Source organism: Phalacrocorax carbo, chromosome 3 (assembly GCF_963921805.1).
Source record: "Phalacrocorax carbo chromosome 3, bPhaCar2.1, whole genome shotgun sequence".
NCBI lineage: Eukaryota > Metazoa > Chordata > Aves > Suliformes > Phalacrocoracidae > Phalacrocorax > Phalacrocorax carbo.
The window spans coordinates 111,055,188-111,077,765 of NC_087515.1; the positions used below are offsets into that span (position 1 = coordinate 111,055,188).

General features: G+C 39.7%; 1 protein-coding gene across 4 annotated transcripts in view; it reads left to right on the forward strand.

The window, feature by feature from the left end:
• RNF144A (ring finger protein 144A) overlaps positions 1-22,578 on the forward strand; it is a 68,184-nt gene that overhangs the window by 41,993 nt on the left and 3,613 nt on the right. For all 4 annotated transcript variants that reach the window (XM_064447999.1, XM_064448000.1, XM_064447997.1 and 1 more), the window contains 5 exons: positions 13,896-14,000; positions 14,218-14,278; positions 15,370-15,577; positions 18,284-18,431; positions 20,146-20,235. In XM_064447999.1, coding sequence (XP_064304069.1) covers positions 13,896-14,000; positions 14,218-14,278; positions 15,370-15,577; positions 18,284-18,431; positions 20,146-20,235 — 612 coding nt within the window. The remainder of the gene's footprint in view (positions 1-13,895; positions 14,001-14,217; positions 14,279-15,369; positions 15,578-18,283; positions 18,432-20,145; positions 20,236-22,578) is intronic.

The window sequence follows — 22,578 nt, forward strand, 5'->3', positions numbered from 1 at the left end:
GTTTCTAGTATGCATAATATTCTAAAAACTCCAACTTTGATGTTCCATGGGAAAAAAGAAAGTTAGTACACAAGAGGTAAACAGGTATAGTCTGTTGCAAATGCTATGCCTGTTCAATTAAAAAATAACTATTGCTTCATTACGCACTTTGAAAGGAATGTTTGCTCAAGCATGCAAAAGTATATAAAATAATAGGCTTCATGAAAAACAGAATAATAGGCTTTGTGAAGACTGTTCTCTACTGCACAATGGATAGTTCTAGTATTTACAGCTCAGTTTTCTGTGTCTCCCTGTTGCCTAGATGAGGACAATATTTTAATTTCATTTTTCAGTAACATTTAAGTGGCAGCAGAAAGGCCAGGTTAGCTGATATATCTTTTGCTCTCCACCTTGTTCCTTCTGACTTTTGCTGCCATCACTGATCCTCAGTTGTTTTCTTGGTAGAATACAGTTACTGACTCTTACTGCTGTTTCAAAAGCCATAATCTGTTATAGTTATTAAGGGTAAAACTTTTGCCAATAAACTGTTGTTAGGACCTGGCATAAGTAAATTTACTGTGGTGATACTAGATTCCTGTATTGAACTCTATCCAGGTGGAATCGTCAGTCCATTTTTATCACTTGTATTTGATTGTCTTGAATAGTTCTTTCAGCTTTATCCTGTTTAAGCAAACCAGCATTCCTTGTCTGCTGCTTGTCTGCCATTTGTATGAGCTTCACTACAGTGAGTTGGGTGCCCTGCAAAAATTATTTACCCTAAAGTTCCCATAAATGAATAGGAAATAATATTACCCTTGCTTTCATTGATGGTGGTGGGGGAAGAAATAAGAATCAAGCCCCAATAATCGCAAGAGGCAATAGCTATAAACCTGTTACAGCCTAGTAATTCAACATGACTGAAACCCAAGGGCTCAATCTCTACCTTGTGGACAGCATGCAGATTAATATATTGCATAAGAAAATACTCCCATAATGAGTCAGGCAAGACTGTTTAGCCCATTGGCAAATGTTAAGGAAGAGTGTCACAAGTACACACTAATTCTTCTACTGGTGTTCCTCCAGTGATTTCCAGAAACTTGGTGTTTCTGGAAATCATAGTTGCAGTCCTCAATATGAACTGTGTTTTGTAAACAGCCAAATTAAGGTTATTGAAAACCAACAGAGGGAAAAAAAATAATCTTTTTGACTCAAAACTTTGGATGGAGCCTACATACAGTAGTTCCAGTACATTATAGTAGGATAAGTAGAAATACAATTGAGAAATATTTGACTGTCTCTGTTTTGTTCTTGATGGACCAACATATAATTTTGTTCTGCCTTCTTGCTTTTATGTAAATGATCTGAGGTAACTGATGGTTTCTGCAGTGATATGAGCAAAAATGAAAAAGGGATGTCCATTAAAAGTGTGAAAAACTATTTTTGCAGCTCTTGCTTGCTCCTAGCTCTAGCCCTTCTGTTTAAATTGCAGCAAGCTGATACAGCATGAGTATGTATTACAAAGAGATCTTTCAAGTGCAATGCTACGGGTATGTAGGCAGAATTTAGATCAGCACACAGATTTCTCAATCCTATATTATTTCTGTCTGCAAGTCTTCACTCTTTATATCCATGGAAGTGCTGTGGTAAAGATCTCATGAAGAATTGTCTCTTCCTGACGCTTATACAATAACACAACATTGCTATTCAGAAGGATAGAATGGGGACACTGTTGCCTTTTGGTCTCTGGCAGAGCTGTGCATGGATTGAATAGAGCAGACTGCCACTCCTCTGCTGATAAGGCGTAGATGCTACAATTTCCCATCATATTATTTTGCCAGTGGTTGCCATTAGTACAATACTCCATTATGGGTTTTATCGTTAAGATCGTTAATGCGCCCACAATGCTGTGAGCTCTCTCAAGTTTTGTATATCTCATCCATTAGGAATGTATCCATTGTTGGATTGCTTAGGGTACCAGAGGAACAAAAGTCTAGAGAGCAGAAAGGAAAACAAGCTATCTACTGTTGGCTTTTTGTTTGGTTGTTTTTCCGAGTATTGTCAAGGGGCAAGCTAATATTTCTTCCCTTCTGGAATCATGTCAGCAACAGGATCAATCTTAAGTGTGCTTTTCAAATTTTGGACCAAGAAGCTTAAATGTCTTGCTTTTTATTAAATTACTTTTCCCTACTTAAATAGCACACAGTAGATAGCTAGTAGACTTAAATTTCAAGATAGTCACTTAGCAGTTGCTTGTCCCCAGAGAAGTAATTGATTTTGCATGTTTTCATCAGAAAGCTTTCCTTATGACCCTTATCTCCTTACAGAAGGAAAGGGAGGTTAAAGCAAACAGAGCATCACTTTTTTGTGTTTTCTTTCTTTTGATTTTGTTTTGTATTAGTTACTGCACCAAAATTTTTCAGTTATTACTTAGCCTTTGCTTTTTTGGGGGTGAGGTGAAATAGGGAGGGGGCAATTTTAGTCCAACTCCTGTCTGAAATTCTGGCAATTTCATAATCTATGATGAAATTCTCATGTGTCTTAAAGGACAGGATGTTTCACTGATGTGTTACCAATTGTATAGGTACTAAAGTTACAACTGGTTTTGTTCCAGTTTATATTCTTGCATGGAAGTCCATCAGTTACTTGCTGAAATGTGGTGTGATTCAGGATTACAGGTATATTGGGTGTACATATATCATTTTTATAGATACAGACATACACATAGAAGTGCCAAATAATGTATTGCAAGTACAGTGATGCCACTGCTCTTACAGAATCACAGAATGGTAGGGGTTGGAAGGGACCTCTGGAGATCATCTCATCCAACCCCCCTCCTTGAGCAGGGACACCCAGAGCAGGCGGCACAGGAGTGCGTCCAGGCGGGGTTTGAATGTCTCCATGGAAGGAGACTCCACAACCTCCCTGGGCAGCCTGTGCCACTGCTCTGGCACCCGCACAGGAAAGTGTGGTTTGTTTTTTTTTTTTCATGTTTAAGTGGAACTCAACACAGGCTAAGCTCCTTCTGGCTTCACATTAGGTTGTTCAGTCCCCTTCAAGATTTTATGCAGTGCTGATCATTCTGGTACCAGAGGATTTGTTGCTTACCTTTCTCAAATTTAAAAAAAAAATATCAGTCAAGTAAGCAATCCAGACAAGCAAATGTCTAGAAGAAATATGAAGCCTGAGAGAGAACTTTTCTTTGGGAAAAAAAAATTGATTACTCATCTGCAATTCACCTTGTTACTGGTGGAAGGAAAAAGTGCTCTTCAGATATGTGAAAGAGAGGTCCTACAATCAAATAGAAGGTAACAAAACTAATGTTAAGACCTACCTTCTGCTGCTTGTTTGTGATTTCTTGTTGGCCAGCTGTGGACATGTAGATGAGCTTAGTGGTGTTTGAAATTAATAACTGCTATGCCAATTTTATGTCTGTTTAGTAGATAATGTACTTTGATTCTTACCCATAGACTCTATCTTAAGCCCTTGAGATGGCTGGTTAACATTCCCTGGACCTATAGGTGTCCCTCTGAGTTTACTAGAACTGTGATTTAAGTCTATTTCTAAGTGTATTCCATCTCAAGTGGCATGATAGTGGGATAGTGATAGATTCTCCTGCTATCACTAGCTCTCTTTAACCAGGTTTACTGCATTTACCTAATCATGACTGTTCATGTCTACTTAATTCTAGTCATTCCCCTAACTGAGCTTCTTCATAGGCTGAAGACCTGAAAGGAAGACAAGACGCTATGATCAGCAAGGCAAATATCATTAGCCTGCTTGTAACTGGCAGCAGGAATCCTATTTTTTTTTTCCTCCCCCTCCTTGTTGTCATGCTTGACTGGAAGCACATAGAGCTCTGCTGGCCTCTGAGTTGAAAGACAGGAAAAAGCACAATTTCCTTAGTGTTCTCCCTCACTCAAATGAGGCAGCATCAGCTTCTGCTTCCCCTGGGGCAAGGCAGATAACAAGAGCAGCGTGTATGGGAGCAGGTGGACTTGGCTGCCTTGCTTCTCTGCCATTGTTTGTCCCTGCTTGCCAAGGGAAACGTGCCTTAGCAGGGCAGTGCCTGGCTGGGTCCAGACAGTCTCCCACCTCTACCAAGAGGAGATGCCCTGATTATTTTGAAACAGGGAGGAGGGAGGAACCTAATGGCTTGTGAGGTTTTATAGAATCTGGGTACTTCTTAGCAGCTGTAATGTTTTCCTGTTTCCCGCCAGCTGCTGGTAAAGCTTAGAGCTTGCTGCTTGTGCTCACTTCCCCTAAACCTTAGCAGAGAACTGATACTAATCTTGACATGTGATATGTTAGTAGAGGCTTCATGGTTAGAGGTCGTCATGTGTTTGCATAGCAATTCACATGGCTGCCTGGGTTCTGACTTGCCTTGTAGGTGCTGTGATGACAAAACCCCCTGCTTAAATAATAAACTTGCCTATTTACAGAGTATTGCACAGTTGAGAACTGCAGAACCCTGAGCGAAAACTAAACTTGATGCAGAGCCTTCAGCTGTCCCCTCTCCTGTGTGATGTTACCAAATGAGATTAACATTATGTCTTGATTTGGTTGTTGGGAAAGCTAGTTCATTTTTGTTTGCATCAGGTTTTGCATGTAAAAGTGAAAGGTCCTTTGTTTGCAGGTGTATTGTCTTCCCACTCAGAAATATTCATTCTGTTCTGAAATAGAATGAACTCTTCTCAAACAACCATATAAGGGAAGACTGATTCTTTTTGTTGCTTTTGCCTCCTGAATGTTTCATCCTGCATATGTTGGCATTTGAAATAAAATTATTTTAAAAGTTTACTCTGTTATTCTACTAATTGCAGCCCTGAATAAGTGAGAACAAGCAGCTGATGCAAGAAAACAGGGCTGAAAATCCAACATGAAAAAATATTTACATGTACATCTACTTGCAATAGCTATTCTAAGATGAAGATATGCATAAGCCACAAGATATTATCCTTCTATCATTTGGCCATTTTCTGCTGACTGTCTACTGATGTGAAAGATTTCTCTGAAGAAAAATTTTTCATCTTCTATATATTTTACAGTACACACTCATATATAAATGTGGATATAAACTCTGTCTCAAAAAAAAATCCACCAAAAAGATCCCAGTAACCCACCGTAGGCAGCTGTAAGTCTTCATTGCTTTCCCTTTCCTATTTAAGACATTCAGCTTTTTGGGTTCATTTAGTTCTTCTTGCTTGGTCCTGCCTGTGACTTCCACAGCCATTGATTGTTGTGTCTCAGGATATTTGCCATAGTCTAATATTTCTCAAGCTGAAGAATTCATCAGGGCTCCTCTTTCAGGGGTGGTTTTCACTGAAAATACCTGCATCTTTGACACATACATTACTACTTGCCTCACCTTTATCATTGACTGATGGCCTGATGCTGACATTTCCCTGTACTCAAACTGGCACAGCTCCTCCAATGTGGAGGTTTTGGAGGCTGCACTCAAGTAGAGGGGTGCTGTACTTAATCCCTAATGTGAATAGCTCGCCTGTGAGTTGTTTGCATCTGTTAAGAAGTGTGTACCAGGGACTGCTGTGATATTTGGGTGTACTGTCAAAGTATTTTGGCAGATGTAGAGCCAAAGCAGCAAAAATCTGCTCTGCCGTCCACAGGCTAAATCAACAACTGTCTTTGCACTAAGCACAGTGGCATTTGCAATGGGTGAGCCCCTGCTCCTGGCAAGCTGCTGGCCATTTCCTATCCTGAGATTCTACCAGCTGAAAGGAGCATGAGGGCTTTTAGACAAGGCCAACTTTTACAGCTCAGGAAACGATGATTATATGGTTTGTCCTCAGATATGGAAGCACATGGGTTTCATTTATCTTCCCCAGCCAAGACACTGTTTGGCCATCATCCACAGGCAAGATGGTGTGACTAGATTTAGGCTGACAATATAGGTTCTAGAAGGGCTGCAGAACAGCTGGTGTAGTCTTTAAAAACTGGCAGCATTAGAGGCAGGAAAATGCATTTACCCTTACCAATTTTGAACAAAAAAGCCTCTTTAAAAAAGAGGCCAAGTGTTGCACAGGTAATGGCTGGAAGACTGTTGAACAGCACTTTTCAAATTACTTGCCACTTGGGTTTCCCCTGTGATGTTATCCATCTCTGGTGCTGGCTGAAGTCCCTTCCTCAGTGTGTACCTTCTTGTTCACAGCATAGAAGGCCAAATCTGGGCACTAGGTATTTCCCTGTTGCAGAGCTCTGGAGAGCCTTGCAGGTGCTTATCGTAGAGTCAAGGTTTTGTATGCTTGTGTAGCATGATTTGTCTCTGCAACAAAACAAAGGATATAAAGAGCAAACATGTAAGAATGTTCTCTGTTACTGCTTTCACATTTGTAAATTCAAAGTACTGAATGTCAAGATAAGTGACTGTTTCCTCCTGTTATTTATTCTTAAGGTTGAATGTGCTGCAGGGTTAATAAAATTTGGAATTTTGATAGTGAAGGTTTCTTTGAAAGTAGATTATTATCTCTGAGAGGATGTCTACAGAAGTGGAAATTATTTTTTAAAGTTCAAAGTAGTATCACTAACATTAAACATCTGTCTAATATACATCTGTCTCTGAGATCTGGGGGGGTTGTGATGTTTGATATAGCTTCTATTCTCGGATTTGGTCAGTATAGCTGACAGTATATCTAATAAAGAAAAAAAAGTAATTCCCACAGTCTATGTGATTAAGTGTGCATAGATATTTTCCAGTAAGTCATCTGTCAACCAAGTAGGGTTAGGGTGATACTAAAAAAACCATGTTGTAGATCTGCTGTAGACAATTGTGCACAATGGAGCAGCAGTGCAAGAGTATTTCAAAGTTAAGCCTGTGATTAAATAAGAATAGATTTGAGCAGGATTATAACGACTATTTTACACAAGAAGGCCATGGAGTAAGTTTGAAAAATGCTTAAAATCTCTTCAAGGAACCTACTGTTTTCTTTCTTTCCTCTCACTTGTTTCCCTGCATGCTCCAAGTGTACCATGGAGATTGGGAGAAAGTAGTTTTCTTTCTTTACAAAACACTAAGATTAAGTGCATTTGTCTTATTACCAGATAAGCATTCCTGTTGTTTTTAGAAGTATCCACTGAAATATTAAAAAAAGGTAGGATATGATAGTTATATAGGGCTACAGGAATTCCTGCTGTAGAGGAGTCGAAAAGACTCAGGCTCAAACCGTACTTGGTTATTCTTCACGCCTCTTCAGAGAATAGCACAGCTGTAGGCTGTTTATTTTAGGGAGTGTTTCTTCTTGGGACTGTTCAGCTTTGTCTAAATGGAAAGCTTTTCTAGAAAAAGTGATGTTTTCTTCAGGGAAGAAATTCTCTCTAGTCCAGAGAGAATTTGATGTTTGGACAAAAGGGAGGGGAGCTATTATTCTAAGAGTATTAGCTTCCACCTGAGCTCTGGACACGCAAATTAATATCTCTCTAATTTATTTGTAGTGAGAGACATTAATTCACTGACTCTCATGTACTCTGTCCCCCTGCCCTGGTAAGTATTGCACTCTGCATGACTGTTTGCTGTTCTAATCCGAAGCTAAAAATGAGCATTACATCCCATTACCTGAAAGACTTATGGACAGTGTGTCTACCAGTATAAATACCTATTCACCAGACTGCCTGCAGAATTAGCTTAGTGGAATTAGCACAGAGCAGTGGAATAACCTTGCTATTACACTGTCTTCTGGCAAAAAAAAGATATGTTCCTAGTATAAATTTTTAAGTAACATAAAAAAAAATGCCTGGTATGCAGAACATATGAATATGGCAAAAGAGTATCAAAAGTAGTTGTTGCAGTAGTTTTGTTCACCTGTGTAGGGTCATCACATGAACTTTGAACTTTGGCTTGGTATCCCTTTAGCACAAAAACTACCTGTAGACCAAACTGTAGATGTGTAGCTACATAACACTGAATAAGTGCTTCTCACTCAATATCCTCTCATATTCTTCATATTCTTTCCTAGAATGTAAGCCCAAAACCAATCATTACATTTACCCAGCTTGATGTCACTTATAATGTGGATTATAAAATACCAACCAGGGTTTCCTGGCTCTTCATGTGGTTGAATGCAAGTTTATATAAATGTATGTGTGTATAAATGCATGTATATTTTTAGAAGTTCATCTAATCCTGTTTTGCAGATGATATAGAATTTGCAAGACTTCAGCAATTTAATCTACATGGTAATAATCATCTTGGAAACATTTTCTTGTTCAGCTTGAGCTTTCTTTCCAGTATTATTTTCCTTTTCCCCTATTTGCATTGAAACTTAGGCTCACTAATTTTAGAATCAGACTTTTTGGTTAAAAAAACCAAACCAAAACAAAAAAAAACCAAACCCAAACCACTCCTTTGTTGAAAAAGTATGTCAGCCCTTCTTTGTGTTCCTGAAGTGCAGTACAAAAGTCTTAGTGATTGCCTGCCCAAGGTGAAGGGCTATTTACTTGGTTAATATTTGTGCACAATAGCAACTGCCTTTGTCTACCTTTAACAAGTGCATTGTGAGAAATTCATTCCCTTTCTTTTTTAGAACTTGGTAAATGCTAGATTTCTTTCCTTCTATTTCTTCTTTTTTTCCCCTTTCAATTTTATCAGTAGGTGTTCTGGGTTTTTTAAATGTTTTACCAACACCAGCCTGTGATGATTTTTTGTGTGGTGCACATTTTGTTTGGGATGGCTGTGGCCTAGTGCCAGCACTAAAATACATTTAAAGTTTTAAGAAATAAATCAAATGGTATGGTGATGCTATACTTGGCTCTGCAATCCTGTCATGCTTTTTGGCCTTTCTAAATCCATTGACTTATTTATAAAATTTCCCATATGACTTGGCACTTGCATCTGCAACATTAGTGTAGTCAGAAGTCTGCATTTTGACAAAATCCACCTAGCAGCTGTTAAGAAAATAATACAGGATAATCTTTTTGCCTACCTAATTCTCAAATAAAAGGTGACATCTTGAAAAGCCATTCATTGTCTCCATGATAGTAGCAATAACATATTCTTAAAAGTAAATTTGTTATAACTTTTCAAAAAGGTATGATCTTCTATTTTAAAAAATGAAGATATTCTCAAAAAAAATCTTCAAGTGTTTTTAATTACACGCATTTTGTATTATAAAATTACCTTTGGCACCAAGTGAACACATTTTTTCTGTCAAAGTAGATGGTAGATAAATGTTGCCCCATATGGAAACAATGAAAATCAGATTCCCTTTTATGAATTTTGATGGTTTTACTTGTCTTTGGGTGTCAGGAGAAATGAGTCAAAGCACCACCATCAGAAATAAGCACAATTGTTGCTCAAATTCTCCTAAAAGAAAATTAAAAGCCAGACATTTTAATTCTTTATATTGAGATTTTGCTGTGGCCTGGGCAGGTTTGTTAGAGTTAAATGCAGCAGAGTAAAGTTTTGTGTTATGAATTGGAAATTAGGCAAAAAAATAACTATTTTGATTCTCATAGGGTATTTTGGTCTTTATAATGATAATGTTAGATACAATGATGTGCAGCTCTAAAGCAACAGCACATCAATGGTCACTGAATGTATCTTCCTGTGTGGTGCCATCCTTGATGTACAAAGGTTAGTAATACAAATCACCTTGCAGAGTTTTAAATATTAGGCTATGCTTGGCAGCTTCAGAAAGGAAGTTGTTCCTTTATTAGCCATCTGTCTCTGAGGCTGAGGCAAAAACATAGGTATTCCTAATTTATATAGGAAGCTGATGGTAAAACCACTGCTGACTTGGGCTCCAGTTGATCCTTGTGAGAAAATGAAGCTGGGCCAAAACTCCTCAAAGTGGATGTGCTCCTGACCTTTGTCATGGGCACAGCAAACGACAGTAGGATTCTTGGATTACCAGGTGAAAGAAAGTCATCCAGACACCAGAAAGGACAACAGTGATGTGCAGAAAAAGGACAAAGCAGGGGTGCATGAGGAGTGTACACACAGAGGGAAAAATACGGGTGTAATGCTATGGGGAGCTAACTGGTTTCTTCTCACTGATCTTATGCTGTTTGGCAGCAATTGGGGCACACGGTGCATCTTGACCTGCAGTTTAGATAACCTTATATACGGTTTTAAATATAGTTTTTATATATGTGATTTATACAGATAATTTATATAGCCTATATATAGTTTTCATATATAACACACTTGGCTTCTTTTTTGCAGTGCTTTGCTTTCCTTTGTCTATGGGAAATTACAAGTTATATGGTAGTTTTCATGGGCTTCCCTGTCTAACATTCATATATGGTAGTATATTGCAATCTCCTTTTAATTTACAAGTATAGGAAATTGTAAAATGAATGTTAAGGTATAGGTCTGTATAGCTAAGGAACCCAAACCACCGTAGTAGTGTCCTAGAGTGCCATCATATAATAATTGTTCTTTCCCTGCCCTGAGTCATTTGGCATACTGATAGTATGCATGCTGGACAGAAATCTAAGCTACTACAATTACCTGTTCACTAGTTGCAATGTAAACAGAGTAGCGTAAAAAACAGGGTAGCTTGCCTAATGATTGTTATGGTTCTGGATTGGGAAAGGACTAGGAGCACACACATGGTTTGTTACTGTAGCTGGACTATTGACTAAAAATTTACACACTTGATCCCCTCTTCTTGCTGGCTAGGAAGGTCTTCATGATTCCAGGTGAAGATTACCAGAGTACAGAAATGAAATACAAAACTGAATGCAAAGGAAATGTTTCCTCTTACGACCTACTTCATTCAGTAGAGTTATTTTTTGTGACATGCCAAGTCTTATATAGGTTTCATCATGTCAGGCTATACACATAAACAGAAACGTACAGAACAACCACCATCAGTTTTGATAGGTTTAGAGTATCTCTAAGTGTGACTTACTTAAATAATATTTGGTTATTTAATTACTGAAATACAATGAGGTTTTTTTTAAAGAAAGAAACAGGTGGAAATATTGCTTTGAATAACAGTAACTTTCCATTGACGTACATCCATTAAGAGAAGCATAAAGATGCTCCTCAGTGTATTGGTTTTGTAAGGGTCAATGTACAACAAGAAGGATATCTTGTGACATTAGGTACCTGATTTCAGCTCCTATATTCTCTGAGAAAAATTATGTAATACAGTTCATTTTGAAAGTTGTTTGGGGTGACTTACGCTCCCCCATTTTTCAGTCATCCTATATAGTGCTTTATTAACTTAATGAAAAGGCTATGAAGATACTTCCTTCCAGCATGGAATGAACAACAAGCTGCATAGAGAATGAGCAACAATTTATTTGTCATCATTTTGTATTTGTTTTGTAATGAATTTTTCATAGTATGTAACTGAGTAGCTAATTCCACTGTGTTGTTTTGTTTGCATGCTGGTGCATTTCTAGTACTGTAGCTGATTTAAAATTTTCTGATACAAGTGGCACATTTTATGTCCGCTCTCAAGTGAAGCCACTGCTACCCTCTCCTTCAAATTCTCTTTCAACCACTTTGTGTAACTCCTCCACCCAGAAATCTCTGGAGTGAAGAAGTCTTGAGTGGACAGAGTGTTTTATCCTCTGCCTAATTTACAGTGATATTTCATGGCCTTGAGATAGCATCTGTGTTTCCAGAAAGTGTAGCATAAGAAGTGCACTTTGGCTGGGCTGGTTTTGAGGAGGTAGGGACCAGTACCACATCAGGGGAAGGCCCTGGACACTGTTTGTGGCAAGGATGAACTGTGTCGTTCCTTGGAAGATTTGAGGAAAGGGAAATAAATTAGATGGCTTTGGCAATGGTCCCAAACAAGTTGAGGAAGAGAATTAACCACATTAATGATTAACGATGGCAAAGCTCATTCAGCTTGAAAAGTACTTTCAAGCTAGTGCTGGCACTAGCACTTGAAAAGTGCTAAGTGCTGGCATTAAAAATGTATGCATTTTATTTTAATCCACACTTGGTGTCTGCAAATGGAGGAGAAAAGGAAGAACCAACATTGCCATTATGGCAGCACTAATACCTCCCTACAGCTGAAATCAGAGTTTGCCAAGGCAGGTAACCTGGGACCTGGTTCTTGCAGAGCTCTGCCTTCTGTGGTTGCTGCTAGTGGTTTTCTTGAATTGCTCCACCTGCAGAGCTCTAAGCAAAGGCTTGGAAACTGCCTGCAAGTCAAACCATCTACTAAGTGAACAGTTGTCTTCATTAACTTCCTACTGATAAAGAGGAAGACAGAAACCATAATCTATCACATATGGATTTTTTTTTAAACATGTAAAGCTTTTAAAGATATCGATTATCCAGTTTCTGATTTTCTTTTCCAAAAAGAAAATAGTAGGAGACACAGGGAAGGGTAATCTGACAGAAATTATTTGTTGTGCTGTCAAGGTGGTGGCATGTTGCTGCCAGAAAAGCTGTCTACCCGAACAGGAGGTGAAGTTTTTGCTGTAATCAAGCTGCGAGAGGTAAAACCTACAATAAAATGTTAATATAGCTGATAAGATCTCTGAAAGTAGCAGAATAGACATATAGAGAGGCAGAACAGAAAGAGAAGAGGTTGAGTGAGTAGACTCAAAGTCTGGACCTTAGCAGCTACAAGCCACATGCAAAGGGTTAGGCTGGAAATGTGCTTGTTGGTGGGCCTGTTTGGTGGCATGGTTGCAGGGAAAGAAGTGGCTTTGTGCTCTGACCCACAGTTAGGCACACTGGACTCAGCGAGGGCGATGCAGCTCTCTGCCTTCCTAGGCTGATGGTGAATCAGAGGCTGCATACCTTTTGCAAGTTCTACCTCAAGTTAGTACTTGAAGCCCCTGTTTTGCCAGCTTGCTGCAGAGTATGTAATCCTTGCCTCCCACCCAGCTGTATGCTAGGCTTGTTTTGTGTCTTCACTTTGGTCTAGGCTCACTCTATATTCACAAATCTAGTAGCAGAGAGTTAAGGACCTACTTTCTGTAATTGTCTTCACTTAGCTACTGCCAGCTGACCTCACAAGCAGGGTGAGAACACCACAGGGTGACCCATCTGCTGGAAAACAGACACTTGTTTGCTCTTTTTGTGTAGTGTCAAGCTGGTAGAAGTTGTGCAGTATCCGCAGAGAGCAGGGTATCTCCCTCTCTGTCTCCATTGCTCCCCTTGCCTCCCCAGCAGACACCTATGCAGTAGCTCTCACCTTGATGTGGGAAGTGTGGGGGTGGAGAGGGGTGGTTGGTCTTCAAGAATAACTAGGTTTGGTCTTAATTTGTGCTTAGTCTAAAATATCCACCTTTCTTCTCTGTTTTGTTGACAGTTGTGCTGTGCATGACTGTGTTAGATGCTACGTTTTCAATTATGACTTGGGTAAAATGCTGTGGTTGCTAGGGGAGAAAAGTATTAGTATTACCAACATTTATTATTCGGTCCCCATGGAAACTGTAGTTCTTCTGGGAGTCCTAATTCTCATATTTTTCCTTCCTATGGAAAAGATAAACCTTTAGCCATTAAGTTCAGATAGTTATTTTCTAGAAATAGAAGGCAAGATACACCAATCCCTTTTGCTCTCTAGGATGCTTGACAGATGTCTGTCTATGTGTAGTTACTGCTTACTAAGCTGTGTTGTGGTTTCCAGTCACATAAAGATTTTTGGAGTGTGGTTAATCTAATTTTAGCTTGGTGGTGGTTTTTTTTTTTTTCCTCCCTTCCTAGCTGCCTGTTTAATTTGCCCTTTCCCCCCTTATTGTTATTTTTAATCTGTTGTGTATTTTAAATTGAGAAAGAGTTATTTGATGGGGAAATCAGCCTGCTGTTTTCTATTTAAAGGTATAACCATGGCAAAAGCTGTGAGCATGGCCAAGTTGTAAAAGGGACAGAGTAGTATCTGTTTTTTCAAAGAAGTTTCAGTTCTTCAGATTTTCAGAGGAAAGCTGTTAGCATACTGACTGATTTATTCTGGGTGGGATATTTAATTCAGTGTTTGGCTCTCTTACAGTGCCTAAAGCAGTATGTGGAACTGTTGATCAAAGAAGGTCTAGAAACAGCAATCAGCTGCCCTGATGCTGCCTGCCCAAAGCGAGGTCATCTGCAAGAAAATGAGGTACAATTTTACTGCAAATAGGTTTTGGTTTTTTTTCTTTTCTTCCCAGGATGTTTAAAAGTGTCTTGCTCTGTATGTTACAGCTGCCATTGTTGCCAACATATGTTTTTAATAATTTTCTAAAGGTCAAATATTTTGTCTCCATTTGTTGAAGATGCCTTAGATTATTGCTGTTCCTAATTGGAAATATTTATTTTCCTTTTCCTTCCTTCAACAGATTGAATGCATGGTTGCATCAGAAATCATGCAAAGGTATAAGAAGCTACAGTTTGAAAGAGGTAACGCATGTAACACTACCCATTTCAAGGCTGTGAGACAGTATCACTCCAGAGCGATCCCGTTAATCAGAATCTGGCTCTGCACATGTTCATGCAGTAGCATTGTACATGAATTGTTTGGTCATCACAAAAAAAAAACCAAACCAAGCAAACAAAAAACCCCCCAAAATCCCCAGAAAATCAAAAAAGCAAAAAACATTGTTTCTGTTCTTCCCTGCGTGATTCCCAGAATTGCAACATTCTGGGAATAAACTAAGGAAAGAAAATTGCTATGTATTATATTGCTCTATAACTAAGGGAGGGAGTGACTTCAATTTCGAGCTTTGCTGTTTGAGTTGACTACCAGTACTCTAGGGGCTGGGGGAGGCAGACTGACCCTTTTTATGGAGCCACCGTTGTCTCCTGTGATGGCATCTGGTGCAGAATTACTAGATGGTTCTATGTGTAATGATAACATGAACCTTGTTAATTTTTATGAGGATATAAGCTGACTGGGTGCCTGTGGGGATGTGGAACTGTGTGGCCATAGAGAACTTACAGTAAGGTATTGCTGAGGGCAGGACCCAGCCTAGAAACCACTGAAGTCATTGGTAGGTTTTTATTGACTTCAGGGGGCTTTGAAACATGGAATGACTTACCAGTAAGCAGCCTCCAAGAAAGGGATGAAACTCTATAACAGTTTATGTTATTGTTAATCATGTGGTTACATTAGGGTAGAGACCAACTTGAAATAGAGTCCTGCTGGGCAAGGCACTGTAAAAACATTTCTGATGGGTTATACCTCCATAGTATATGCTGTATTTAACTACAAGTACAACTGAAGAAAAAATACATCATCTCATTCTCAGACCAAGTTTAGTTCAGTGAATGAAAGTGGGCAATTAATTCAAACTCGGAAACTCACTTTAGTTTGGTGCCTGTTTGCAAAGCAGGCCAGATTTATGTCTGAGTGGGTAACATAGATTAAAAGGCTTCTTTTGAAAATGTGTGTCTTCAAATGCCCTGCCAGTCAACCTCAGCTGGAATACATTGTTATGGAAGGCTGGTCTTGTAACTGCCTTTGAATTTTGTTCTTTTGTGCGCCTTTACAGAAGTGCTTTTGGATCCGTGTCGGACTTGGTGTCCATCCTCTACTTGCCAGGCAGTTTGCCAGCTCCAGGAACCAAGCCCACAGGACCCCCAGCTGGTCCAATGCAAAGCCTGTGACATTGAGTTCTGCTCTGCTTGCAAATCTAATTGGCATCCAGGTCAAGGCTGTCAAGAGAACATGCCAATCTCTTTTCTTCCAGGAGAAACAAGGTAAAGTATTGCAAAATATCAAGTATTTAGAAACAAATCACTCAATTTTGAACAAACCAGAATATGAATAGTAAAAACGTGCTTTCCTGATATTATATATTAAAGCTGTTCCTTTCACTTAGTAATTCCTGTTTCTTTAATGCTGTATTCCAAAACTGGATAGCTCTTGGCAGCCTCACTCCTTGCCACCATTCCTGGCAAAGCACAGAGGAGCTGCTTGAGCCTCTAGCAAGCCACCCTTTCGCCCCAGTGGGAAAAATATAATATCCAGGCAGCTCATGAGCATAAGGGTTGGTAACGTCATGCCAGACTAATTTTTAGGCTGCCTTGTCAGTCATCCCAACTGCCACACATTTGGCCAATGATCTTAAGTTCTGCTTCAAGGTGTTTCCACCAGCATACTGCAGCCAGTGAATAAGAAAGGCTGTTGTGCATGTGTCCTACTTAATGTTTGGGCTTTTTCAAAGATTGTATAGCAGTTCAAGGTATCATCAAAGCACTGGCCAGCCTTGGACTTAGCTATTCATAACTTGTCTTTTTTCAAGCTTTGCTGTAACAGATGACTAGCTAGGATGCTGTTATGAGTTCCTGGTCAAATACAGTAACTTTTGCACATGCTTTTTATGTGTGCTTGACCAGAACTGAAGCTCACTAAACTTCATAGCAAGATAAAAACCCTTATTTATTTTCCTTAGTGTTTTGGTTGCTTTTAGTTTTTATTTCATGCTTCATTTTTCACTCCGTTACGGTTTGTTTCTTAATGATTTTGGAGCATGATGTGCTGGTAGCAGTCTGTGCTACAATGCATTTGCAGTTTCACATACTGTTTATGGATTCAAATTTTTTTTCTGTATTATGATTGCCCCTAGTGTGACTGGTGAGTGTATGCCTTTTCATCCTGCTGTTGGGCAAATCAATCAATCAATCAATCAATCAATCAATCAATCAATCAGTTAAGGGTCAGTCCTCTTTTCCAGCAAACTGTTGATTCGCCATCAGTCATTCTTTTATCTCCCACTGGCAGTGGCTACAGGAAGTGTAATTCATTAAGGTACATTTCAGTTGTTGGTGTGCATAAAACTTGCATATGGTTGGTAGAAAGCTACCTGAGGGAGATAAAGGTTTTTCTAGTGTTTCCACATTCCTCTGTTGTGCTTACTATATGAGGGGGCATCCTATGGTTTTGCACATTGATGCAAGGCAAGAAGAGGCAATGCTGACCCTAACTCATGAACCATGACATGTTAGGACAGTGTTAGAGACAGAGATCAACTCTGAAAGAATGGCATGCCCCCAAAACCTCATGGTTCCTGATTGGGAAGGAAATTCCTAGGGAAGACCCTTAAGGAGGACAGAGACAAGCAATCTCTCCCTGGTGCCCAGTCTGAAGAAATGTCATCTAGGATTGTTGTGCCATCAAGCAATTGCTTCCTCTTCTTTTCTGAGAAAGAAGAAAGGAAGAAAAAGGATGATGGTCTAGATGTTTGTTGTGACTTATCCCCCACTGGCAACTAAGCCCCAAACAGCAGCTCTCTCACTCCCCCACAGTGGGATGGGGGAAAGAGTCAGAAGGGTAAAAGTGAGAAAACTCGTGGGCTGAGATAAAGACAGTTTAATAGGTAAAGCAAAAGCTGCACGTGCAAGCAAAGCTAAACAAGGAATTAATTCACTACTTCCCATGGGCAGGCAGGTGCTCAGCCATCCCCAGGGAAGCAGGGCTCCATCACCCGTAATGGTGACTTGGGAAGAATAATGCCATCACTCTGAATATCGCCCCCTTCCTTCAACTTATTCCAGCTTTATAGGCTGAGCATGATGCCATATGGTGTGGGATATCCCTGTGGTCAGTTGGGGTCAGCTGTTCTGGCTGTGTCCCCTCCCATCCTCTTGTGCCCCTCCAGCCTCCTCGCTGGTGGGGTGGGGTGAGAGGCAGAAAAGGCCTTGACTCTGTGTCAGCACTGCTCAGCAGGAACGAAAACACCCCTGTGTTATCAACGCTGTTTCCAGCACAAATCCAAAGCACAGCCCCCTGCTAGCTACTAGGAAGAAAATTAACTTTATCCCAGCCAAAACCAGCACTCCATATGATGTCATGCTCAGCATATAAAGCTGGGGAAAGAAGAAGGAAAGGGCGGACGTTCAGAGTGATAGTGTTTATCTTCCCAAGTCACCATTACACGTTGGAGCCCTGCTTCCCTGGGGATGGCTGAACACCTGCCTGCCCATGGGAAGTAGTGAATGAATTCATTTTTTTGCTTTGCTTCCACGCGCAGTTTTTGCTTTACCTATTAAACTGTCTTTATCTCAGCCCATGAGTCTTCTCACTTTTACCCTTCTGATTCTCTCCCCCATCCTACTGTGGGGGAGTGAGTGAGTCGTTGTGTGGTGCTTAGCTGCCAGCTGGGGTGAAACCACAACAACATACAAAGCATTTAGGTGTGAATTACCTGCTGCTTCTCTGATATATTCCAGGAGAAAACTGTATAATAACTATTAGAATCACTAGATAACACAAGCAGTTGGTTAAATAGGTGGTAGAGAAAATGTCCTGACTCTTACATGGGCATCAGTTAAATATGTGGATCTCTACTAATTTATCTTTTTTTTTTTCTTAATAAAAAAGTAGGCTTATCATCTTAGCATATTTTTTAGTTATTCTCTTCTTCATGGCCACACATCTTATTAATTTATCATTCTCTCCCACAGTTCAGTTTTTAAAATGGAAGATGATGATGCTCCAATCAAACGCTGTCCAAAGTGTAAAGTTTACATTGAACGAGATGAAGGCTGTGCCCAAATGATGTGTAAGAACTGCAAACATGCCTTTTGCTGGTACTGTCTGGAATCTCTTGATGTAAGTACATGCCATGCACTCTGATTTTAAGAAGCTTTGGAGTTCATTGCTTTGCCATTCAGCTGTCTCATTAGTGAATTAAATAGTAGCTCACTAGCTTCTGCTCAGCTTGGCGGACTGCTACCACCACAGCTGACACTGGTAATTTGATAGGATTTGTATGCTCTGTTTTATGTTTTCTGACCTTTATGATCTTAGCATTTTGCCTATGTGAGTCAGGAAATAATCATTATAAAGTAAAATTTCATGGAAGTGTTGTCTGCAGTCTTTACATGATAACTAACATGGGTTTGGTGTTTTTCTTTGTTTTTTGTTTTTTTTTTTTTTAATAATACTTCATTTAGTACTGACTTTTCAATGTTCCTCTTCTTGAAGGAATTACAGGATGAGTATAGCAACGTTCTCAGTCTGTGAAAGTTTATGAGATAAATTTTAGATTTGATGCATCACCATGCAGGATTCTAGCAGTCAGATTTGTTTATCATTCATTGCATTCTGTGGGACAAGAAATAGACCTGACATACGAAAAAGAAAACGATGTTCTAACACCAGGAATTTGTCAGTCTATGAGCTGCTGCTGTCATGTTTATGTTTTTTTAAAATCAGCCTGTTATCATGCCCAAGGATCACAGTGTGTACAACATCTGTTTCCATGTCATCTGTTTTATTTTATAGCATTGTTAACAATAGCAAAAGAAATGTTTTAAGCTCCCGAAAGCTACTCTGACTATTCAAATCCTGTGGTAGTCCCACTTGAATGCGTTACCAACAGTCCTTAAGTTACTGGCTTCTCACATGCTCAGTTAAAAAGCAGTCTTCCCTTGGTACTAGGCCTGATATTTTGGCTGGTTTGGCAAAGGATGGCAGACAGATAGGGGCATTATTTATCAAAAATCTGTATTGTCCTTTTATTCTTCAACTAATAAAAGGAACCAAGTTTGGGAAGTCTCTGGTACAAGTATTCATTTTCCTTTGCTCATTCTGTATGTGTGTAAAATATATGCAGTGGGCAGCTTATAGAATCATATCATCATAGAATCGCTAAGGTTGGAAAAGACCCTTAAGATCATCGAGTCCAACCGCTAACCTATCACTGCCAAGTCCACCACTAAACCATATCCTCAAGCACCACGTCTACCCTTCTTTTAAATATCTCCAGGGATGGAGACTCAACCACCTCCCTGGGCAGCCTGTTCCAATGCCTGACAGCCCTTTCTGTGAAGAAGTTTTTCCTAATATCCAACCTAAACTTCCCCTGGTGCAGCTTGAGGCCGTTTCCTCTCATCCTATCTCTTGTTACTAGAGAGAAGAGTCCAACCCCCACCTTGCTACAACCCCCTTTCAGGTAGCTGTAGAGAGCGATAAGGTCTCCCCTCAGCCTCCTCTTCTCCAGACTAAACAACCCCAATTCCCTCAGCCGCTCCTTGGATCCTCTTGCTAAATTCCGTACTAGCAATTAAATATATAGGTTGAGAGCCTTTGGAAGAAGAATTCATTAGAGATGTATAACACTTGCTAAACAAACCTGTTTGTTTACAATTAAGTTTTTTCACTAAGCGTTTTGGAAAGGTTCGACCTTGCAGTACCCGCCTCACTAAGCTTTTATTTTCTTCTAAAATATCTGCTTATAAGTTCTCAGAAGATAGTATTCTGTAACTTGAAGAACAGTTTGTACTTCTGTTTATTACTTACCTTTTAATTTAATATTTTGTAGGATGATTTTCTCCTTATACATTATGACAAAGGACCTTGTCGAAATAAGCTGGGACACTCCAGGGCATCTGTTATCTGGCACAGAACACAGGTAAAGTTTAGATATTTAAAGGCTCTGTACAGGTCTACTACTGTCATAGTGCCTTCCTTTGCTGTACTTATTTTAACACCTTAGGGAAAAATTCCGTGCCAAATGGTAACAAATTTTCATATCAGATTTAATGAGGGCAGTAGCTTGGAGAGGAACAAGTAGCTCTCCCAGAGAGGACACTGCTTGGCAGAAAGCCACTGCAAACTAGGAAGGGTGTGTTTGCAGAGCCAGTTAAGTGACAAGGTATGCTCTCAGTAAACAGGGAGGACAAACTAGGTTGCCACCATCCAGACTGTTAACAGGGAAGCTCATCCTGCAAGGGTCCTTTGGCTCCAGATCCAGAACTGGAAAAGAATTAGCCTGAGTATGCTCAGTATCTTGCTATGGACTTCAGTTAACCCATTCATGTAGGTTGGACAGAAGGCAACCCAGTGACCTTATCAGTAGTTCCAAACACAGCTTCAAACTGGCAGTTACAAAGAGTGAGGGGATACCTCTCGTAGTCTAGATCCAGTCTTGCTGGACCCAGCATGGATGCTGGTAATGGAAGTGCTCTCTGCACTACTTTGATGCATCCAAAATAAATGCCAATGTGTGACTTAGTCCATTCTACTGCCTTTACAGTCACTTCAGAGACACAGAGGCATCTGGGTATCTGTCTCATCTCTTCCTAAATTAACTATGTGCCAGTAAATATCTACCTCAGCTTGAGATGAAGTGCTTTTCATGAAGGGCAGATTTCTTTCCATTTGAACATAAGCCCCAAGTCTAGAGAATAAACCCCTAGTCTGGACAAACAGCTAAACTGAAATAAAAGCAGAAAGATCACACCCCTCCCCCTCCACATACACCCCTGGGTGCCTGAGCTGTAGACTGGGTTTTGCTTGGCTTAGGTAATGGTATCTTAGGAATTGTGTGGGTACATAAGCTTTCTTGATATACCTGTAATATAAGGTCATTAATCTGGTATTTGGAATCTGTTCTTAGCCACAGCAGTTAGTGCAAATATCTTTGATAAACAGTATGTTTGGTGTTCTGATCATTGTTGAGAAAGTAAGTGATAATTCTCCACCAATCAGGATATAATTCTCCTAAACCTACTAAATCCAAATCAACATTGCAATCATTTCCTTATGTTAAGTTCCTTCCAATATTTATCCAAGGCAAATTGAGGCGAGCCTTTGGTTTGTTGTTTGTGGATTAAAAAAAAATACTTGCTTTGGCCAGAGGGAATGGCTTGGTGCTGAGTAGGACAGCAACTTCTTCGGAAGCAACAGAACCAAGTAGAAAATGAGTAAGTAACACTCAGTAGTTTTGTTTAAAAAAAAATAAACAAGCAAAACCCCCACAAAACAAAAAACAAACCCAAAATAAACAAACAATGAAACCCTAAACAAAATGAAACTTCATGAATTCTTTGATGTCGTATTGAGGCTGAAAAGAAGGTGTAAATAGATATCTCTTTAAAATTGCCAGTAATGAATCCGGTCCACTGAATTGCTAACTTCCAGCTTGTCTCTGGCCAGTGCACTCTTAGTCTGGGCTGCAGAATGCTGGGCAAGGGTGTGCTGTCTCCAAAGAGCAGTATGGCAATAATTGCAGCTCATGGTTTTTAAAGGAGATGAGAATTTAGCTTTGGTTTACATCTGTAGTAAATGCAATGATTAGTAAATGGAAGTTGCATCAGATCGTCAGCATCTCCCAAAAAAAAGAGTAATGAAATGTGTACACCTGTGAAGCTGTAAAAGAAATTGCTCTTGCCAAGAAATAAAATTCTTAGGGCAAGGAAATTTGAGTTCCTTATCCCTGGACAGCTGAAATCCAAGATTGAGGGAATTTGGCATAGTAGGAGGCAGTCTGAAGGTGGTGACTGCTGTCCCACAGCGCCATCTCCTGCCAGCAGCCTTTCCTCTCAGCCCCTCCGTTGAAAATCCCTGGATAGTGGAATTGCAGAAAGAAATGCATAGTAATCAGAACAACAAATTGTCCGTGGCCGACAAAAGTACCGGTAAATCATCCCATCCATACCATGCCTAATTAAATATTTGCCAGCTAATTGAAGCAGCTTATCTAGCCCTGGCTAGAAGAATTCTTAATGAGTACTGCACTCTAATTTCTCTTTGCCTTCTGTTGTGAGGCTTTTCTAGCAGATTAGCATTCCACTCCTGCCTTCATCATTCAAAATTATTCACAGATGCTCTCCCATGAATAAATCTAAATTATTTTTTCAAATAATTTGCGGGCATAGTGTTGCAGCATTACTCTTACAGTTGCTTATTGCAAATGGGAAACTTCCTCAGGCAATGAACCTCAACTAGAATGTTTTTTTAATAATTTCCCAAA